The 22,218-nt window shown below is 47.1% G+C and overlaps 1 protein-coding gene across 1 annotated transcript; it reads right to left on the bottom strand.

Annotated features, from left to right (window-relative positions):
• Positions 1-1,196: 1,196 nt before the first annotated feature.
• Positions 1,197-20,718, bottom strand: ARF1 (ARF GTPase 1). The gene is made up of 5 exons (XM_084885204.1): positions 20,565-20,718; positions 3,053-3,237; positions 2,857-2,967; positions 2,656-2,780; positions 1,197-2,526 (listed from the first exon to the last, which is right to left on the bottom strand). The coding sequence occupies exons 2-5, from the start codon at positions 3,198-3,200 to the stop codon at positions 2,365-2,367; spliced, it is 546 nt and encodes a 181-aa protein (XP_084741330.1). The 5' UTR covers positions 3,201-3,237; positions 20,565-20,718; the 3' UTR covers positions 1,197-2,364.
• Positions 20,719-22,218: the final 1,500 nt, after the last annotated feature.

The following is a 22,218-nucleotide window of genomic DNA, read 5'->3' as shown; positions in this document are numbered from 1 at the left end:
GAGCATATGCCCCACCAGGCCCAGGGAGCTGGAGAACAGGCTTCTGGGGGCCCTACCAGGCCCCTGTAAGCAGGCAAGGTATCTAGGTGAGGCCTCCCCCCCAGGTAATCCAGGCCCATCAGGGGAATACAAACCTGCCCAGGAGAGAGAGAGGTTCACCTGCCTTAGGCTCCAGTTACTATTACTTCTATTTTTCTTTGTGTTGACTCATCCTTTGTACTTAAATAAGCTTTTAAGTTGAAGTGTCCTAATAGAAAGTGATGTGAGAGAATGTGTCAGATGCCCTGGATTCCAGCAGTGCCACCTAAGATCTCACTCGGTAGGGGACTCTCTAGTTGATGGTGCTGGGCAGAAGTTGCTCACCTGCAGGTGGGCCTTTCTGAGGTGGAAGAGTGCAGGGGGAGAAGGCGGTCAGAACAAGTTGCTTGTAATTGGTGGAGAGGGGGTGAAGGTGATTTTATACTTGGAGACACCTTTGTTCCTCAGGTACCCAGAGATCTGCTACCCTGTTCCATGAATCTGCTCTGCTTCTCCCAGGCAATCTCCAGGTACACCTCCCCTACCCTCCCTCTAGCTCCTCTGCGAGGAGATATGCCTGCAGCCATTCATCACCTCATCCACACAAGAAATGAACATTTACAATAAATCACATTGGAGTAAAGACAAAACCCAGGCTGGATTATGAAATATATTCAATTTTGCTTCTGATTTTTTAAAGAACTGAAAAGGAAAGATGATTCTGTCTTCAGAGCCCTGATTATCAACATGTTAGTGAGACTAGATAACAGGGCAGAGGGCTGGGCCCCACACAGGGCTGGATGGCTCTGGGGGAAGGACACCTGGAACTTGGATTGGGCAGATACCAGGGAGCCCAGAAGGGTCAAAGGGATAGCCCCCGGATTGGGTAGGGGGCCCACAGCACCCAAATGGGCAGAGATGTGCACCACGGCAAAGGCTCGGGAAGCAATGATAAGAAACCAAACCACTGTAGGTGATCCCAGGCCCTGGCCTCTTAGGCAACCCCATATGGGGATCTTCTTGGCCCAAGACTAGACCAGGACTGGGGACTGGACTGCCAGTGGAGACAGACCAATGACAAAGCCTCCCGGGAGTGCTGGTCACATTCCCTAAGGCATCCCTGCCTGTGTCCCAGGAGGCAGCCTTGGTCAGTGGCACCCAAGCACTGGAAAGCCATGAAATAGTTAAGAGATTTTATTCTAATAGCTATAATTACAGTGCTTGTTTGTCGAAATGAAAACTGAAAACAAGTATACAAAACAGTTGATTACTAATCGTGTATTGAAAGCAGTAAGAGGTTCCACGACACCAGATAAACCAGTTCTGAGTTTTTCCCCAAGATAAATTTTAACAGCTCTAGTTTCTTCAGTGTTTTATCAAAATACAAAAGAAAAAAGTAGAGGTTGTTGTTTTTGATGTCAATCTGACCCTTGCAGGCTGAGGGAGTGAAAGCACATGTGGACGGGGGCTCTGAGGAGCTAGGCTCTAAGATGACCGGTCACCTGTCTGCGTTCCTACTGGTGAGACCCAGACAACCTGAAGCAAGTGAGTATGTGTAGGGACCATGGGGGTCTCCTGTTCTGGCCAGAGTGGTCCCACCAAAGCACCTGTGCTGACCCACACTGACCAGAGGGAAGGCTGGAGTCCTCCCAAGGGGTCTGAGCGGTGGCCACAGCCCCCAGCCCACCCCCATAGGCAGTGGTGTAAGCACAGGTACAAGCATGAGTGCTATGGGATGCAGATGACCCAGCGAGACAAAGCCAATCAGGGACCTAAGTGACCATGCAGAATGTATTGTGGCTGGTTCTGCCCACTGCACACTCCAGATGGGAGACAGACCACAGGCAGACTGGACTCAAGCCATTACTGCAGAACTAGGCACATTTCTCCCTTCTCTGTGTTAAAGTGTCTCCTTATATTTATATTATAAAAAATGTACTGAGTTTGGATTAAAAACCAACCACCAAAAATGGATCTCAACACAGATTTAAAGCCCAGAGGAGGAGCGTTGAGGTGATCTCACAGCAGCTCCTAGAGGCCCCGCCCCGGTGCCTAAAATCCCTTCTCAGTACTAAACAGTGGGTTGATTCTTTTTCTTTTTTTTACAATAAAAAAAGCTGAGTAATATTGCATAGGAGTACCAGAAACTGCCTCATTGGAAACAAGAACTATTTACATTAAATAAAAACCCGGTTGCAGGCTGCGTCTGCACATGTACAGCATGATGAAGCACACTGAGACCGACCATGGAGACAGCTTCTGGCACTCACACCACAGGGGCACATCTGCCACATGAGAGGAAAGCAAGGGTGAAGGAGGGAGTGAGGGGGAAGAGAGGAGTTCGGCTCACTTCTGGTTCCGGAGCTGATTGGACAGCCAGTCCAGTCCCTCATAGAGCCCGTCCCCACTGGTGGCACAGGTAGCCTGAATGTACCAGTTCCTGTGGCGCAGAGAGTGGAGGCCCAGCTTGTCCGTGATCTCAGCTGCGTTCATGGCATTGGGGAGGTCCTGGTGGGAAAGGCAGGGTGGCATGGCAGCCATGGATCATCAGGAAGACTGGGATCCCTCCCCATCTGACCTGTGATCCCTTCATACCCCCAGCCCCTTGGGGTGGTTCAGTCACATGTAAGTGCGTACCTGCTTGTTTGCGAACACGAGCAGGACAGCATCCCTGAGCTCATCCTCCGCCAGCATCCGCATAAGCTCCTCTCGTGCCTCATTCACACGCTCTCGGTCATTGCTGTCAACCACAAAGATGAGACCTGCCGAGGAGCAGGTGTCAACAAAGGTGCTGAGGACACCCAACCTCTCCTACAGGCCATGGCCCCCAGCCCTCACCTTGTGTGTTCTGGAAGTAGTGGCGCCACAGAGGCCGGATCTTGTCCTGGCCACCCACGTCCCACACAGTGAAGCTGATGTTCTTATATTCCACGGTCTCCACGTTGAAACCTGCAGGAGCATGGCCCAGTTGTGAGCCAACCCCCACCAGCCGTTCCAGCCACCTCCCCAACCCCCCATGGCCCGGCCTCCTCACCTATGGTGGGGATGGTGGTCACGATCTCACCCAGCTTCAGTTTGTACAGGATGGTGGTCTTCCCCGCGGCGTCCAGGCCCACCATGAGAATGCGCATTTCTTTTTTGCCAAAAAGGCCCTTGAAGAGGTTAGCAAAGATATTCCCCATGCTGTAGACTGGAGGGAGAGACACTGGCCAGAGAAACCTGCAGAGACAAGAAAGGGATCCCTGAGTCTTTCTCTGCAACCCAGGGTTTAGCACAGGAGCAGCTTGGAGACAACCTACCCTCCCACCATGTATGGAGAGACAAACCTCCTGCTTCCTCCTGAGAACTCACAGGACAGGAGCTAAAGAAATGCCAGTTCCCAAGCTACAGAACAATAAAAAAAGTTCTGTCTGCTGGGCATCTCAAGCCCCCTTTCACTCGCCGTCCCTCTCCCCCACCCCCTGTACCAATCACCCTTAGAAGGCAGAGTCTGGGAATCTTAGGAACAGGGCTGACCCTTACCATCCAACATCCATGGCTTTCAAAGGAATACTAGACTCTCTCTAATCTTTCAAGGGGTCAGAAACAACTGAACCCAGGCCCCATAGTATCCCTAAATCGACCCACCAAGCCTCAGTGAAAGATGGACCAGGCTCAAGATGACGACTCCCCTCCACCGGAACGAAGCAGAAGCCAACCTTTCCCAACACACTGAGAGCTCAGCACTCACCCAGCAGCAGGTGAGACATGGGGACCACACCTGGGCACTGAGTCCAAGACACAGCAAGGGCCCCAGGGCATCATGTCAAGGGAGGCTCTTTCCCACCAGTGGAGGTCACCCCCGTCTCAGAGAGGAGGGGGCTCGGCCCAAGTGGGGTGGCAACACACTTATTGTCTGCCCCCTGCACACCCCCCACTGGGGATCAAGCCCGCAATCCGAGCAACATGCCCCTGACTGGAATTGAACCCGGGACTCTTTAGTCCACAGGCCAATGCTCTATCCACTGAGCCAATCCAGCTAGAGCTACTCTTCAACTTTTATTCTAAACAAGAAAAAAACTGTCACTTTCTCAAATGCTGATGCGCCTGCCCCCAGAAGTAACCAAGAGCTCCCAGTCTTTGAACAAACACTGCTGAGGTCAGAGACCAGTAAAAGATATGACATGGGTCTAGCACAGGCAGACCCCACGGTATGGGACGTGTCCAGACCCTCACAGCCCCATGCCACCTCTGATGAAAGGCTCAGGTAGAGTCAGAGTTTTCTCTATTCTAAATTCTCTCCACTTGAGCACTGAGTGACAATGTACACACCCAGCTCTTCATCAAACATCCACCCTCTCAGGTTTCAGCACCTTGACATTTCCTGGCTGAACTGCCATGACAACTGTCAAATGGAGCTTTTCTAATTTAGTCATTCCTCCCAGCTGTTAGTATTCTGCTGTAAGAAACCACCTTTCCTTCTCCAAGTACATGATCATGAACTCACATATTCCTATTTCAATGAATGGGTCAGCTGACCCATTGTGAATATGGTGCTCCAATGGTCCCAGACATGCCCAGTAGAGCTTTTTCCAGTTAAAAAAAAAATAAATAAATAAACATATATTAATTATTGATTTCAGAGAGGAAGAGGGAGAGATATAGAAACATCAAAGATGAGAATCACTGACTGGCTGCTTCCTGCAAGCCCCCTCTCCTGCCCCCTACCACTGGGGATCCAGCTGGAAACCTAGGGACGCGCCCTGACCAGGAATCAAACTGTAACCTTCTGTGCTAGCTTCGGCAGCACATATACAAACTGTAACCTTCTGGTTCACAGGTCAACACTCAACCATGGAACCAGTCGAGGGCTTTTGACATTTTAATATTCTTTTTTGTTTTGAACAATATTACTATTCAACAAGTTAAATTTTAAAGTTTAAAAATATATTTACTGTAACATTTCCTTTTCTGAAAATAGCAAGTTTTCCTCCTATCTCCCTATAAGGAGTCCCCATGGAAGAGACTAAAATAAACAATTTGGAGGGAGGCCAGACAGAAAGCAGAGACTATTTAAAAGGAAAACAAACAAAACCATAACCCCCACCCAGCCTCCCAGTGTTAACAAGGTGGGTATGTGCTACCTGAAAAACAAAGGATGCTAGCACAGGGAGCAACAGTGCAGACAAAGTGAAAAATCCACAAAAAACATGGGTAAGAAGAGGAAAACTAGGAGAGTTTGAAAGATTAACATCTACTTGGGCATGCTGATGACTTTTTAGATACAATACCAACCACATCATCTAGAAATAAGTGATAAGCTGGACTTTGTTAAAATTGAAAGCTTCTACTCTGGGAAAGACACTGTTAGGAGAAAGAGAAAAAACATTTGCAAAAGACACATCTAATAAAGGAATATACATCCAAAACACAGGAAAACTAGTTAAAACCAATAGTAAGAAAACAACCTGATTTAAAAATAAGTCAAAATATTTTAAAACATATATATTTTTATTTATTCAGAGAGGAAGAGAGATAGAAACATTAACAATGTCATGGATTGGCTGCCTCCCGCATGCCCCACACTGGGGATTGAGCCTGCAATTCAGGCATGTGCCCTTGACCAGAATCAAACCTGGACCCTTCCGTCTACAGGCTGATGCTCTTTTCACTGAGTCAAGCTGGCTAGAGCAGGGTCAAAGACTTTTTATGACAGTTGTTTGTTTGATTTTTCTCCCCTCCCTCCCCCCGCCCCCGAAGGGAATACTTTAACATTGAAACAAGCAAAGAAGATGTACACAGAAGGCAAATGATCCATGAAAAGATGCCCCACATCATATGACCTCAAGGAAACACAAATACACACCTACTAGCATGGTCAACATCCAGAACACTGTCAGGAGCTGGTGGGAATACAAATTGGTGCATTCACTTTGGAAGGTTTCTTACAAAACTAAACATACTCTTACAAGCAATTGTGCTCCTTGGTATTAACTCAAAGGAGTTGAAAGGTTATGTCGACACAAAAATCTGCACACAGATGTTTACAGCAGCTTTATTCATAATTGCCAAAACTTGGGAGCAACCAAGATATCCTTCACTAGGTGAACAAATAAACTGTGCTACGGTCATATGGTGGAATATTATTCGGCACTACAAAGAAATCAGCTATCACAAGCCATCAAAAGATATGGAGGAAACCTGATATATTACTAAGCGAAGGGAGCCAATTGGGGTAGGTCACATACTCTACAATCCAATTATCTGACATTTTGGAAAAGGCAAAAACTAGGAGGCAGTGAAAGATCAGTGGTTGACAGGGGTTGGTGGGGAGGATGGAGCACAGATGATTTTCAGGGCTGTGAAGCTGCTCTGGATGATGCTGCAATGGTGGTTACTCCGGTAGGAGATGCTCATAGTGGGGATTTCCCATACCATGTGTGTATGGGAAATCTCTGTACCTTCTCCTCAATTTTGCTGTGAACCTAAAACTGCTTCCTTAAAAAAAAAAAAAAAAAAAAAAATCAACATCTGACTACAACTGAAACAAACCCACTCACTCAAAGTAGACTAAATTCTAGAACACAAAGGGTCAAAGAACTTTAAACTTAGCATCCAGCTATCAGAAAGCAGCAGTACTGCTTACAGTAGATCAGAAAACCATTAACACCAAGCAAAGTATGAAGTAGATATAAGGCAGAGCAAAAGTCAGGTAGGAAATGCCAGGTGGCCCCAGGCCTGAGCAGCAGTCAGCCCAACCATTATACTACCTACATGGTTTAAACATGGGCTTGGCAATTCCAGGGGAATTGGAAAAAACTAATGACAGGTACATAGAAAAAAAATCCAAAGATAAAAACCAACAAAAGGAGGTCATTTTAGGATTTCCCGTGGGAAAACATAAGACAATCACCCCTTAGCTCAACAGTGTACAATATTTACTTAGTCACAATAGTTACGGTTATTTGCTAAGGCCAGAACTTGTGGTATGAAGGGCCCACCCTCACCATTCAAACAGACACACTCATATGGAGGTACAGTCATATGATGAAAGGGGCTATTCCGGAGAAGCAGGATGGAGGACTGCTGTTTATGCTTGTTTTATTGTTCAAGTATCCCCTTCACACCCTATTCAGTTTGGCTCAGTGGATAGAGCATTAGCCTGCACACCAAAAGGTCACAGGTTCGATTCTGATCAAGGGCACGTACCTTGGTTGCAGGTTTACTGCTTTGTCAGAGGTCCTGACCTAACCCAATATCTGTTATAACAAAAAAGTTCAACACTGGCCACCGGAATTGTGCCATCCTCTTGGCACAGATTCCAACTTGTGGGGACGGGACACCCGGCCCGGGTGCTATTTCACCTTTTACTCTACCAGAATCCCCCACACTCAAGCAAAACCCGTTTTCAGGTTCATCGTAACAGTGAGCAGAGAAGACACTGACTTTCTCAGCAGAACCCTTCCTCCTCACCTGTGAGTCTGCAAATGACCAATCTAGAAAGTGCAAGAGTAACAGGCCCTTCTCTGAGAGCAGACAAGACTTTTAGGGTAGCATTCCAGCATTAAAGCCAAGGACAGAACACAACTCCCACGTGCAAAGACCTAAAGGCCAACAAGGCAAACGGTGGCGCCTCCCTGGGGAAAACATCCATCCGACTCCAATAAATGACTGCTTTAAATGCTCTAAAGCAGGCGTCTTCAAACTACGGCCCGCGGGCCACATGCAGCCCCCAGGGGAGTCTGATCCTGCCCGCCAGGTTTTTTGGGCAGTGAGCGCAGCCGAGGTGTTACAGTAGGGATTAGTAGTTCATATAGTCCGGCCCTCCAGCTCTCTGAGGGACCGTGATCTGGCCCCCACTTTAAAAAGTTTGAGGACCCCTGCTCTAAAGAAATGTGTGCCCGTGCGCTCTTCCTGGCCCTCTGCATCGCCACCAAGCCTCAGTGGTTTCAGAAGAAGCAGAGGTAGCTATGCTTCAGAATTTGCAATCAGACTTGTGCAACTTATCTCTGCCGAAGGAAAGTCTGTCAGGTTTTCTGAAACCGTTAGAGCTGGTTTATGCAACAGAATCTCTTTAACAGCGAACACCTAGATGACCTACATGGTTGGGATTGCTAGGAAGAAGACATCACCAATGTAGAGCACAGCCTGGGAAACAAAACCAAACAAGTGACCCAGGGAGCCAGAGAGAGAGAACTGAGCACTACACCTGGCGCTGCAGATGGGATGAGCTGCCTTGGTCTTCTCTGTAAATGGGAGTTAAGATGGATGAATCCCCTACTCAAATGAAAAGCTGGGTGACAGTTTTTTTTCCTTTTTTTTTTCTTCCCTCTTTTTGCCTTTTTAAAGGTCATTTATTGAGGTGTAAGTTACTAGGATAAAATAGTTCATCTCTTTCAGTATGAGAAAAATTAACAAAGTGAAAATTCCAGAGAAACTGATATACATTACAAAACATTTTCTTTAAAGAGTTTTGTGAATGAGCAACTGCCTCTGGCAGGCCCACATTTACTTAGAGTATCCATCATTCAAAAGCCCAATTCATCCCTGACACACAGAATTTAAATTTAAAGGTGGACTTCTACTTTTACAGGCTGCAAACTGCTTTTTTTGTGATTCACCTTGGGACTCTTATACACCAGCAAAATAAAAGCCTCAAGCCATTAACTCTGCCTGTTAGCCCAACATTCAATTTCTGAAGCATTGACGTTTTTTTCTGTAATTGAGCAGTATACTACATTTTGTCATTACTTCGTAAAAACTAATGTTAAGAGGAAAACTGAAAGTGTCAATACTAGTGATAAGAAGGTATACCTCATAGGCTTAATACAACTGTGTCAAAGATATGCATCGACAGGCTCAGAACAACATTCAGCCCGAGACCCTCAGCGGACCTACAGAAGTTGAGAGAACTTTATTTTCTTTCCCTTCAAATATAACTGATATACACACTGTATTTGTTCCAGGTGTGCAACATGATCACCATAAAAGTCTAGTTAGTTAACACCCTCTACTTCACACAACTAACATTTTTTTTCTTGTGATGAGAACTTTTAATATCTACCCTCTGAAATACTTTTAAATGTATGATACACAGTACTGTTAGCTACAGTCAGCACCCTATTACTTATCTTAAAACTGAAAGTTTTTACCTTTTGACCCACTCATTTCCCAACCCCAAACTTTCAATAAATAAAAGAACATGCAACAATATTTTAGAATTGTATCATTCTGATCTGCATCTAAAGGCGAGTTCAAGTTTTCGTTGTTTTTTCAAGACAAAATTTTTAGGATGTTTTGCAGGAACCAATCAAGCACAAGGGTGGTGCCAACAAAGGAAGCCTCTATGCAAGATTCTGCCCCTTGTGACCCCAACCCAAGGAAGGTCAGCATCCTTAACACTAAAGGGTTGGTCTCTAATACATCTTTTGCATAGCACCTCCCACACCTGAATGAGAGCATTACTTGTGAGGTCCAATTCTTAGAAGGAGCAACCAGTGAAATTCAGTTTAGATCACTTTGCCAGCTTAAGATTCAAGGTAAAAAATCCTTAAAGTGATAGCTAGTAATGAGTTTCATTTATGTATATGACTCTTGGTCTACAGCAAGCATGTCAAACTCCTGGCCCATGGGCTGCATGCAACAAAATAGTTTTGCCGCTATAATGGTATGTAAAAACCGTTTTTGTTTTTGTTTTTTTTTTAAACATTTTATTGATTTTTTACAGAGAGAAAGGGAGAGGGATAGATAGTTAGAAACATCAATGAGAGAGAAACATCAATGAGCTGCCTCCTACACATCCCCATTTGGATGTGTCCACAACCAAGTTACATGCCCTTTACCAGAATCGAAGCTGGGACCTTTCAGTCGAAGGCCGATGCTCTATCCACTGAACCAAAATGGTTTTGGCAAGAAACATTTTATTTCTTTATTGTTCATATTATTACAAAGGTTCCTCATTTCTTCCCCCCTCCACCAGGTTCCCACCCCACCCTCCGCCCCCTCCCCATCCCCCATTGTTCTCTCCATAGGTGCACAGTTTATGTTCAGTCTCTTCCTCCCTCCCTTTCCCCGATAGTAAATCCCTTTTCAGATAGTAAATCAGTTACTTAGCATTTTCTCATATCAATTATACCTCCACATGCCCTATGATACACTTCACACAAAAGACATTTCCAAATAGGTCAACCAGCCTCATCCAGGCCCCACCCAAGGCACTCACAGATCAACACCCCAGAGCTATACTAACTCAACACATCCAGATCTAAGCCTTCATCACTTGATTCAGCAGACCCTCAAGTTCCCGCAAAATTTTCCAGCCATGGGCAAGAAACGTTTTAGTAAAAACTTCATAACTTAATTTTTACAATATCCTGTTATACATGACTAGAGGCCTGGTGTACAAATTCATGCATGGGTGGGGTCCCTTGGCCTGGCAGGTGATCTGGGCGGGACCACCAGGGGGCAGCTTCTGCATTGAGCGTCTGCCCCCTGGTGGTCAGTGTGTGGCATAGCTACCAGCTGGTGTCCAGCAGTAAAGTTTCCTTAGGCCTTTATATATGTACATTATTAATAACAAACTACAACATTCGCTAATGACTGATTACTATAATCGTGTTGCATTCATTTCCCTTACGTGCCTAAGCACTATTTCTTTCCACAAATACTAGCAGCGAATATTTTAGCAGTGAATTGTCATGTCTTGGACTAACTTGTTTGGTGTGCGCCGCAAGAGGAAATATTTCGCTTTCTGAGAACGAGAAAAATAGGTTTACTTGCATTACATTTATTAATTTGTGCAGTTATTCAGTATCTTATAAGTTAATGTTTAAGAAAAAATATTAATTTTTTATTTGAATTAATATTTTTAAAAATATATTAAAAATGTGCTATTATATTCTGTTAATGATTACTCATGTATATTTCAGTCCTTTGTATTCAGCATCTCTCTATAAAAATTAACCTATGTTTCTATGAAAATTGAAGCTTTTCTTTTTTTGTGTGGCCCATATAAATGTGAACCTTGTTCATTTGGCTTGTGTTAGCCTTTGAGTTTGATATGCTTGGTTCATAGTAACATGAATTGAACACCTAAGAGCCACTGTCACTATCTACATCACATGTGTCAAACACAAGGCCCGCGGGCCAAATCCAGCCCGCCAGGCCTTACAATGTGGCCCGCACCGCGCTGTCATCACTGCACTCAGCTGTCAGTTTATGACATTGTCAGTTTATGACTGTTCAGTAAACCATTCGGCCCGCGATTTAGGCTGGATTTTAGATTTTGGCCCCTTCTCTGATTGAGTTCGACACCCCTAATCTACATGAACAGGCATACAGCAACCAGTAAGGCACATGTAGGAACAGCATAACTGCAATTACTTACCACTATCTACAAAGGCATTTAATCTTTGAGCATATTTAGGTTTTGTAGTTACTCTTTATTCTCAATCTTAAAGTTCTACTTATTATTAAACACAGAGGCTCAGCGCAAGAAATTTGTGCATGGGTAAGGTCCCTAGCAGCTGCCAGCCGGAGCCTTCCTTGTCATAGTGAGCAATCGAACTCCCGGTAGGTCAAAATCCAGAGGGGACACTTTGCATATTAGGCTTTTAGATATAGAGAGAAGATAATCATACTCAAAACAATTTACCAAACACACTTAATGACCTGAAACCTACACCAGGAAGCAAATATCTAGATGGCCTAGCCCACTGGTCAGCAAACTCATTAGTCAACAGAGCCAAATATCAACAGTACAATGATTGAAATTTCTTTTGAGAACCAAATTTTTTAAACTTAAAATTCTTCTAACACCTCTTCTTCAAAATAGACTCGCGCAGGCCGTTGTATTTTGTGGAAGCGCCACACTCAAGGGGCCAAAGAGCCACATGTGGCTCGAGAGCTGCAATTTGCCAGCCATGGGGCTAACCCAAATGAAAGTGAAACCAGGATGGAGGAGACCCACAGCTTGGAGCTAAGCCAGGAACAGCTCTCAGAGCTCTGTGCATGTGTTCTTGTGCCAGACCCCTGCTTATCTGTATTTCCCCTCCCTGATTTGTCCCTGAGCTCCAGAACAATCCCACATTTCTGTCCCCTCCCCCCTCAGCCATTAAGGATGACTGAGTATTCTGGCCTATGGAATGGGGCAGTGTCCAGATCCTCTATTGTAAAGGCACCAGCACTCCGGACCCTAATGAGTATGTCTACTCTGGAAGTAAGGACGCAGATACCCTTTGTCTGACCCCAATTGCAGTTAAGTCTGAAGGGCCTGTTTCTAGAAAAAAAAGGAGAAAATTTATTTATGACTAAAATACAAAGCAGGGGCAATTTTGCAGGTTACTAGTGGTTCTTTGGTCAACTAGAGTTTTCTGATCCATACAGTAGGAACCAGAGGACCAGCAGCGTGGAATCAGCTTGAAGTGCCTCAGAAAGTTGCTCAGGTGTGTTCTAACCCCAGCTGCAGTCCCAGTGCCCTCACCACACCCATTTCTCCATGCTGTGCCCATCAGGACCTTTGCTCAATCTCTGAAGCTAAGCTAAATGCTACCACCTTCCACAGGAGGGCCCTTTCATCTTTACCCTCAGCGCACCTGGACACATCGCGGGCCTGACAGTCACCATACCCACAACTGGAAAAGCTGTGTGAGGACACACAGAGGCCAACAATATTCAGTGACCCAACTGACAGGTGGTGAAGGAGAGTGCAGCAACTAACAGTGCCTGTTCTTCCTCCCTCACCTGATTAAGTTAGTTCTTAGAGGCCTCTAGGTCAAGCAATATCAAAAGCTGCTTGTCAGTGACTCTGGGACCCTCTCAATGCAGCTAAACAGCTTCAGCCCCACATGCACAGTCCCACACCCAAGAGAGAGAAAGGGTAGGTCTGTGTGGTGTGCCCAGTCCTGGGTTTCAGTTCTAATAGTGAGAACATGGAGAAAAGGATTCAGCATTCTGATTTCTACTGTGAAATAAATCATATTCCTTTGTTTCTGTCACTCCACTCCTTTAATCATGTGGGCATTGCAGACTCGATTCTGGTGCCTTCTCAGAGTCCACCCAGGCCCACCAGTGGACACAGGTCCTCTACCAACACTAGGGTGGGGCTCTAAGACCACTCTCCATATCCCTGAAAAGAGAAACTGCAATCAGGAACCCTCTGAACCCTTCTAAGCTTCAAAAATGGCAGGCAGTCCCTGAGGCTTTCTTGGCACAGGGGCTTTGGTGAGGGGGTAAGCCAATCTCCAAAAATTGGTTTTTGCCTTCAGGGAACTTTCATTTTGAAAACAGCATTTTAAAAATTGTAGCTTCATCTTTTTCTGAGGTCCAGGCTTCCAGGTGATCAGAAAAGGAAAGTGTAGCAGGGAGTTGAGAGCCTTGTTAGATCCCTCCACCTCTGGGACAAGTTCCTTGCCAGACTTGCCACAGTGGCAGCCCAAGAGCACACAGAGGTGCAGGACTCAGGATGCCCTTTTCATCCTCCAAGAAAGAAGCTGCTCTTGCCGGGACCAGTTTGGCTCAGTGGATAGAGCGTCGGCCTGCAGGCTGAAAGGTCCCGGGTTCGATTCCGGGCAAGGGCATGTACCTTGGTTGCGGGCACATCCCCAGTAGGGGATGTGCAAGAGGCAGCTGATCGATGATTCTCTCTCATCGATGTTTCTAACTCTCTATCCCTTTCTTCCACTCTGTGAAAAATCAATAAAATATATATTTTTTTTTAAAAAAGAAGCTGCTCTTACCTGAGAGGCCACAGCATGCTCTCAATGGGCTTCTTCCAACATCCGGTCACACTTTAGACTAGTGGTTCCCAACATGGACACAGGGGACAATTTGATTTTTAATGGGGGCAATTAAAGAATGAGTTATTAACAGTGAATTTTTTGCATTTCTTATGGTTCTAGGGGTCTCATATACATATATATTGTGAAATATTCATGCATTTCAGTTCTCTGTTATGTTTTAAAACTTGCTATTTTTTCATATCACTTCATATTATTACTAGAGGCCCAGTGCACGAAACTCGTGCACTTGCATGTGTGCGTGTGTGTCCCTCAGCCTGGCCTGCGCCCTCTCACAGTCTGGGAGTCCTTGGGGGATGTCTGACTGATGGCTTAGTGCTGCCACAGAGGTGGGAGGGGCTCCTGTCAAGGATGCTGTGGCAGCCATGAGCCCAGCTCAGGGCTTCTGGCTGAGCGGCACTCCCCCTGTGGGAGCACACTGACTACCAGGAGGCAGCTCCTGCATTTGATGTCTGCCCTCTGGTGATCAGTATGCATCATAGCGACTGGTTGTTCCACAGTTCTGTCAATTTGCATGTTAGCCTTCTATTATATAGAATTTTAAAAAAATTTTAACCTTTTTAAAATTTTATTTTAGCAACTTCTTCCTCAGTACTTCAACTGTCCTTTTGTTCTCTTCCTTTTCACTTTCATGGATCACATGTTCTTTGGAAGCTTGTTTAGAGCAAGTTAATGGCCTTTTAGGCTTCCTTAACATGAATAGGAGTTCACTTTTTTTTTTTTTTTTTTTAAATATATTTTATTGATTTTTCACAGAGAGGAAGAGAGAGGGATAGAGAGTCAGAAACATCGATGAGAGAGAATCATCGATCAGCTGCCTCCTGCACACCCCCCACTGGGGATGTGCCCGCAACCAAGGTACATGCCCTTGCCCGAAATCGAACCTGGGACCTTTCAGTCTGCAGGCCGACGCTCTATCCACTGAGCCAAACCAGTCCCGGCAGGAGTTCACTTTTTGAATAACACACAGATGGGCATTAGGATTTTAGAGATGCTTAGGTTGGGCATGGCCAAAAAGAAGTTGGGAACCACTGCTTTAAACAGAAGCCCTAGTGTCGAGAGAAATCTCATTTACATGCTTGCTCACAGTAGCCTCTCCTTAAAACCTCCCAGATCCCTGCCACTGTCCACTACACTCTGCGCCTGGTCCAATCACACCCCAACACTGCCTCTTCTCAGCCATTTACTGCCAGGGCAGTGTGGCCCCTAAACATGCCCCATATTTCTATTCCCAGCTAGACCCCTCCCTGACTATCCCCTCCACACACAAATCTCCCAGCGAATTCTAACCCTCCAACATAAAGAGCCCACCCTTCCTCACTGTAATACTAAGCAACTTCCTCCCAGTTTCTTAGAGATACCAACAATCCTTTTCTCCATCTCTCTCACCCCCAAATCTGTCTGCTTTACCAAGTCCTGCCTCTCCCTCTGAAAGATGCATCCGCGCCATCATGTGCCTGTGCCCTGGTACGGCCACCTCATCTCCTCTCTGGCATCTCAACAACCTGTAGCTTCCACTCCACAAGGTGTTCTCAATATCAGCAAGAGGAGCCTGAAACACCACATGCTAATTCAGGGTCCTTACACAGTCAGAATGGGCATTTCACAGCACCACCTCCAGTCACGAAAGGAAGTTAGCAGACTACACAACCAACATCTGCTCTGATTGTAAAACAGCCATTACATTGCCCAACTGTAATGTAATGGGGAAATGAAGGATAGTGACAGAATAAAACACACGTTTCAATACCGGGCAAGACCACACCAGGCTGTCAAAGAACCACCTCAGGAGCCTGCTGCAACGCACACTGCCCGAGCCAGTACCTGTAGCTCGGGCACTAGGGGACTGTCCATGAAAGCAGAAAGAGAAAGCAACTCCTGGGAAGGCTCTGCAAAGAACAAAACATAAGCCACTCCCTAATTTCCTGGAAAATTTAAAACATCTATTAAAACCATGCCAAAAAATGGAAATTGTTGTCTCTGTAGATAAAACAGAATTAGGTCTAAGATATGAAAGTCACACAGAATGCATTCTTGCTGCTCTCACAAATTCCCCAAACACCCTTTTTGTGGAGCTAGCCCCTCTAAGGTCCACTGGAACACACCAGTAGACTTCCCTCCGGCTCCTCAACTATTCTGCTCCGGCAAGTCTCCAAAACCACGCCAGGGACTCTGTACTCAACAACTGTTACCCTGCCTAGAAGCTCCCTATTTCTCCCACAGAATCACAGGACCTCTGCTCCCTCACACCTCTTCTCTCCCTCCAAACCCCCATGTTTATTCCCTATCCTCCCGAATGGGCAAATTCACCGCCTGCCCCTTACCCATGTCCTGTTGGCCTGCCTTCCCTTTTTGTTCATTGTATCTCCACCATGCCCACTCTGCCTGTGGGTCTCCTCTATCCAGAACTCACCATTTTCCTCATACCTCTACCATCTTCCTCCGCTGTGTACCTCCCTGGGCACCCAAAGGATTCACTATCAAAGAGAGAACTATAAAAGAGCACTGACCTTATGGATTGAAGGGAAAAATATTAGTCATACATATCTACAAATACGCTTTCCCAAAATATTAGTTGTCAGAAAAAACCTGTCAAGTCAACAATGAATTTCATGCTAGTTTCAAACTATACATGGGTGGTGCCATCTGAACATTCCTTTGAGGATCCAGTGAGATCAGGGATGTGGGGACACTGTGACTACTCAGGGCAAAGGGGAGCATCTAATGTCCAGTACATGGCAGGGATGTGTGCACAATCTGCTTCCTACACCTGCCCTTAGGTACCTGCAACTGATGATTCAATACATTTTCATTGAGCTCCCTAAGAATTAGCAAGAAACTATATCACTTTGACAGAAGAGATGCTAGAAGCTATAATTATTTTAAGCAAAACTGACAAAAGATGCAGTATTTTAAATATAAATTAATGGATCCAATCAGTTAATTAGGAACTGCATACTCATCTACAGAGAAGAAACTTAAAAGACATCTTTTGTTCTGATTTATCAAAATACTGGCACATCTAACTTTGCCTTCATTCCTACTCTTCATGAATGGGTCTAGACAAAATCTTAAAATAGCTTTCTTGGCCATTTGTACCTAAGTTAAACTGATAGGGTACTGAAAAAAAACTATCTGACATATAACACAAATGAAAGATGATAGTTATTTTACGTTATGACTTGCTAACATCCCCTTGAAGAGCATTACTTATTAAATTCTGATTAAACATTAACATTTCCAAAATACACTGTATTCTTTAACTTCTGAAAACGTGCATGGGTCATACCTGAGCCTCCTATTAACTTATGCCCTATACTAACAGTCACCTGTGGCCTCAGAGGTGCGTAAAAACATTTGAATCCTTAACAGAATCACTCCCAATTGCTGTGTGTGTAGTAAAATCTGTTCTTTTCCCAGTCTCTTCCCTTTCTGTTTGCTGATGACAGGTTGCCAAGCTCTTGTGACACTGTATGCAAAAACAAAACAAATAAAACAACAGGAAAAAATGGTCTTTTAAGGACAAGGAGGTAGGTTCCTACATCAGGCAGACTCACCATCCCTTCCAACTCAAATAAAGAAGGTGGAGCCCTGACCGGTTTGGCTCAGTGGATAGAGGCCTGCGGACTCAGGGGTCCCAAGTTCGATTCCAGTCAAAGGCATGTACCTTGGTTGCGGGCGTGTGTAGGGGGTGTGCAGGAGGCAGCTGATCGATATTTCTCTCTCATTGATGTTTCTAACTCTCTATCTCTCTCCCTTCCTCTCTGTAAAAAATAAATAAAATATATTTAAAAAAAAAAAAAGGTGGAGTGATAGCAATGGTGTTCACCCAAAGTACCTTCCTAGGAAATACAAAGCTTCAGTGTTTTTGTGTTAATTACCCCTCTCCCCCAGTTAATCGGGTCATCTGATCCATCTGAGAATTCTGAACATCTCCCAGAATAGTGACATAGCTTTAGTCATAACAGGTGCAATGCAACTATATTTTAAGTGTTTGTAACACAAAAGGATAGAACCTAAGGATGATGGAAATGAGCTGAGATGTTATATGTGACTTGAAACCAACCCCCCCACATAGATACACTCACATATTCTCCAAGGTGTCCTTTACTTGCCAGTTGGAAGGAAGAGTATACCCAACCCCACTAGTAGGTAAAAATCATTTCCAAAAGACCACTTCAGAAGATGCTGGAAGGACATCTTTAACACCATCCATCCCACGGAGGTGCAGACAGAGCACCAAGAGGTAAGTTCTTTTCTAACTTTAAGATCTAGAGTGAAACTTTTCATTCATGTTTCTCTCCCACCCACTTCTGAAAGATGTGCATTTTATTTCCTTTCATTCTCCTAGTTTTACAGAGGTTGGAAGTCAATGGGAATGTTGTTAGGAAACGAATGGCATTGGAAGCCCAACCTAGCTGGGATCTGAAACACTTGCTCAGTAAACTTATCACAACCCTTAGGAAGACTGACCTTATGTGACCAAGAGCACATTTAAAGGCATCTGTCAAAGCAAATTCAATGTGGAAAAGCTGAAGAAAACTGATTCAGCTCTCTCAAATGAACTTGCACAGTTTTCTCCTTGGTTAGGTTTATTCCTATGCCCATTTGACTCGGCATATCATCCCCGTGGACAATACTCCACAGCAAATTCCACTGAAATCTACAGATAATTTCAAGTACATTTGGTCTTGGTAGAGGCAGCTTAGCAGGTCTGAATGTTCTCTCCAAATTGTGCAAGAGGTAAAGCAAATAGCTAGACCACACAATTTAAAAACCAGAACTGTGAGAAGCACAGAACCAGTTTTTGCTTTCTACTAACTTTCTTAGTGGTGAACTAAAAAGCATGTGAGTCAGCTATTATCCAAGCCAACTTTTTAAGTGTTTTTGAAGTAGTAATTCTGAATACCTGTATCTGAAGACAGCACTCACAGGAAATAGCATGTTCCTAACGCCCAAGTGAGAAGGATTTACTTTGACAGGACATTCCTGAAACCAGTGACACATGTGAGGAGGCACAGCTACATTCTGCCCAATAGGGAGAGAACTTTAATGAGAAGAAAATAGCACATTCTAAAAATGTGGCCAGATTTGTGATTAACATACACATTCAATTACTATTAACTTTGTACCCAACTAGCTAGTAGCACCATGCATTCAATTTCTTACAGATTTGGCTACTCATGGAAGTTGCTCAAAACTCTGAGGACAACACACTTAGTTAGATACTGGGAGTGGCCCTAGCAAAGGGCCACAATGCACTTCACACTCTTTCAGACACACAGCTGGAAAGGCAAGACCCATCACGCAAAATAGCTTGCAGCATCAAGTGCTGACCGCTAGTTCTGAAACAAGTACTAGAGCTGAACCAGGTCGGAATGGCTCAATGGTTGAGCGTTGACTTATGAATCAGGAGATCACGGTTGGATTCCCTGTCAGGGGCAGTCAGGGCACGTGCTAGATTATGGACTCGATTATCAATGACTCTCTTGTCACCATCGATGTTCCTATTTCTTTCTTCCTCTCTGAAATCAATAAAAGTATTAAAAAAAAAAAAAAAAAAAAAGAGCTGACCACTGGAACACTATTAGTGGCACATTCTACACAACTCTCAACAGTGACTTCCCAAACCACTCCAAAGCGTTTGAATTCCCTCCTCTCCTGCCAATAACTTCTTGTGCAATTCCACTCAATTCATTTAAGACAGCAACTTCCTATTTTGAGGAAATTTGGAGTGCCACCTAGCTAAGAAGTGCCATCTGAGTTGACTAGCTAATATTTTAAGTACTCTGTAATTAACTGGCAAGCCTTATTAACACAGCTACAATTTTACTGACCGTAACTACCTGGACTGTGCAACAAGAAAGCGTGAAGGCGTTCTGCTAGGGAGGCCATCGTTCTATGTACGGGTAGGTCAAAGATTCTCCAGCTCGGAAGTGTTCTCAACTCTGCCAACGGGGCCCAAGAAACAAGCTCGGCATTGCAGCAAGCTTTGATAAAGGACCCCGCACAGGCGTTCTCATTCAGACCCTAGGACCTCGCCCCACAGCCCGGCCCGGGAAGCCGGGCCCCACCCCGCCCCACCCGTCCCATCCCGTCCGCGAAGCAAACAGGAACTGGGCTCAAACCCTGGTCATCGCGTGACCTTGGCCGTGTCCCGGGACAGAGGCCTCAGTTTCCTGGTCCTCTAAGCCCCGAAGCCGGAGGCGGAGCAGGAAACTGGGCTTCCAAGGAGCCCAAGGCCGGGCCCGACTTCCGGGCGCCAGCCCCGACGGCTCCGGGAGGCTCGGGCCGCGGCGGGTCTAAGCGGGAGACTGACCGCCGCCCACCCCCGGCCCGATCTCAACTCGACCTCGCCTTGACCCCCAGCGAGTGACTGGCCCCGATCCCACCCCCCTCCGGCCGCAACTGGACTTCCAGTCCAGCCCTGCGCGCCCGCCCCGCCGCGCCCCGCTCCCAAGCTTGGCCTCGACCCCGGCCCCAGCCTGGCCTCGACCCTTACGGTCTGCGTTCACCTCGGCCCCCAGCCCGGCCGCGCCACGCTTCAGTCTGGGCCCTCCTTGCGGCCCCGAGCCCTGCCTCACCTTGCTTCAGCCTCGGCCCCCACCACGGACCCGGTCCCCGGCCCAGCCTCGCCTCTGCCCTCACCGCGGCCCCCGGACCGGCGCCGGCCCTCCCTGCCCCGCCGCTCCGGCCGCGGTAGGCAGGGCCTCGCGCGGACTTGGTCAGCCCCCGGCCGCAGTTCGCGCCGGCCCCGGGCCCCTGCCTCACCCTCGGCAGCCGCGGTGCTGCTGCTACTCCGAGCCAGGCGTTGGTTTCGCTCCCACAAGATGGCGGCTCTGACGGCAGCCACGTCAGTGCCTGCTGCCGCGGGGGGCGCTGGGGAATGGGGCCGGCCACTGGAGCCCCGCCCACGCCCCGCCGCGGCGCGCACGCGCAGAATCCCGGAGTGGGAGTGCCGTGTGGGGGCCGTCGGTGCGTGAGCGTCCCACCTCTGCGCATGCGCCGCCCCCCCCCCCCCCCCCGGACGAAGTGCGGCTGCGTCTGGGCCGCCTGTCTCCCGGGAAGGTGGCAAGGAGAACTTAAAAATAAGGTGACCAGACGTCCCGATTTTTAACAATTTGTCCCGCGTCCCGCGCTGGTCACCTTACTTAAAAACATATTTCGTGGCTACCGGTACCGAGGCTCGAGCAAATCCTAGGGTTCCAGAAAGACTGCAGCCAGGATGTCAGACCCCTTCCCCGGCCAGGGGGTCCCCTTCCCCCCGTATTGAGGAGACACACACTGCGACCCACGCAGTCCCTTGCTCGCGGAGCTGTTGCTGTGGGGGAGCTGGTCGCAGATCAAATAAAAAGCTGTGAGGTGCTCAGTGGATAGAGAGAGCATGGCCCTGCGGAATGAAGTTCCAGTTTGATCAAGGGAACATGTCCGGGTTGTGATTGCGGGCTCGGTCCCCAGTAGGGGGCGTGCAGGAGGCAAAGGATGAGTGATTTTTATCATTGATGTTTCTCTCTCTCTCCTCCTCCTTCTCTGAAAGAAAAAGAAAAAAAAAAAAAGCTGTCAGTAGTAGGGGCCAAGCAGTGCCAGCGCTGCCCCAGGGGAGGCCACTGAGCCAAGGTCCTGGTGACAAGAAGAGGGAGCCCCCTCCTCCAGGAAGCCTCCTTGGGCAGATCAGAAGGGAGGCGAGGAGCATCATGGTTCTCTCTGTTTTCTCCGGACTCAGGGTCTGGCTGTGGCCCCGCTTCGAGACCTTACTCTGGCATCCCACCGACCATAGTCCCATCCCCACCCTACCCTCACCTACTATCTGGGCTCCTCCCCCCACCCTCCTGCTGCAAAGGTCCCCCCAATCAAGAAGCGCTGAGGAGATTGCTGGGGGGTCGCTTCAGCCTTGTGCCCTGTGTGTTGTAGAGGGTGCAAAACAGCCATCACCTGGGCCTTGGCCCAGGGGCCTGCCTGCGTTTTTGGCCTGGCAGAGGGTGGGGATCTCCTGTCCCCCTTCTGCCCACCGTGCTCCCCTGCTCCCCTTGGGCAGGGCCCCCTCCCTGGGACCTCAGCAGCCTCGAGGGGCTGCCCATATTCAACAGGGATTCCTCCTGCCCCAAACACTGATGCCCTCTCCTGAGAGGCTGTGGGCTCTTGGCCCTATGAGCCAGACCCGCTGGTCCCTCTCAGGAGCCCAGCCTCCCTCCCCCAGACCTCACCACCTATGTGTCCTGGACCTCGCCTCTGACCCTCAACATCATAAACACTCCAAGGTTGTTCATGCACAGTGCCTCCCGGGGTCCATACCTCCAAGGTGGGGCACAGAACCTTCAGGCGGTGCTGGCTCCGTGCCTTGGAGAGCTGACCCATGGCCAGTTGTCTGCAAGTGCTCATGTGTCCTTGGGAAGGTCCTTAAAAATGTTAATTTTAAACCCACACT

The sequence above is a fragment of the Pipistrellus hanaki genome (genome assembly GCF_964339955.1).
Source record: "Pipistrellus hanaki genome assembly, chromosome: 5".
Taxonomy (NCBI): domain Eukaryota; kingdom Metazoa; phylum Chordata; class Mammalia; order Chiroptera; family Vespertilionidae; genus Pipistrellus; species Pipistrellus hanaki.
This window is presented reverse-complemented; position numbering and strand designations above follow the sequence as displayed.

Bases quoted from the DNA above. Each gene is read 5' to 3' on its own strand.
- ARF1 (XM_084885204.1), bottom strand. From the start codon at position 3,200: ATGGGGAATATCTTTGCTAACCTCTTCAAGGGCCTTTTTGGCAAAAAA. The intron at 2,968-3,052 runs GTGAGGAGGCCG...ATGCTCCTGCAG, and splicing joins GACCACCATCCCCACCATAG to GTTTCAACGTGGAGACCGTG. The intron at 2,527-2,655 runs GTACGCACTTAC...CTTTCCCACCAG, and splicing joins TCGTGTTCGCAAACAAGCAG to GACCTCCCCAATGCCATGAA.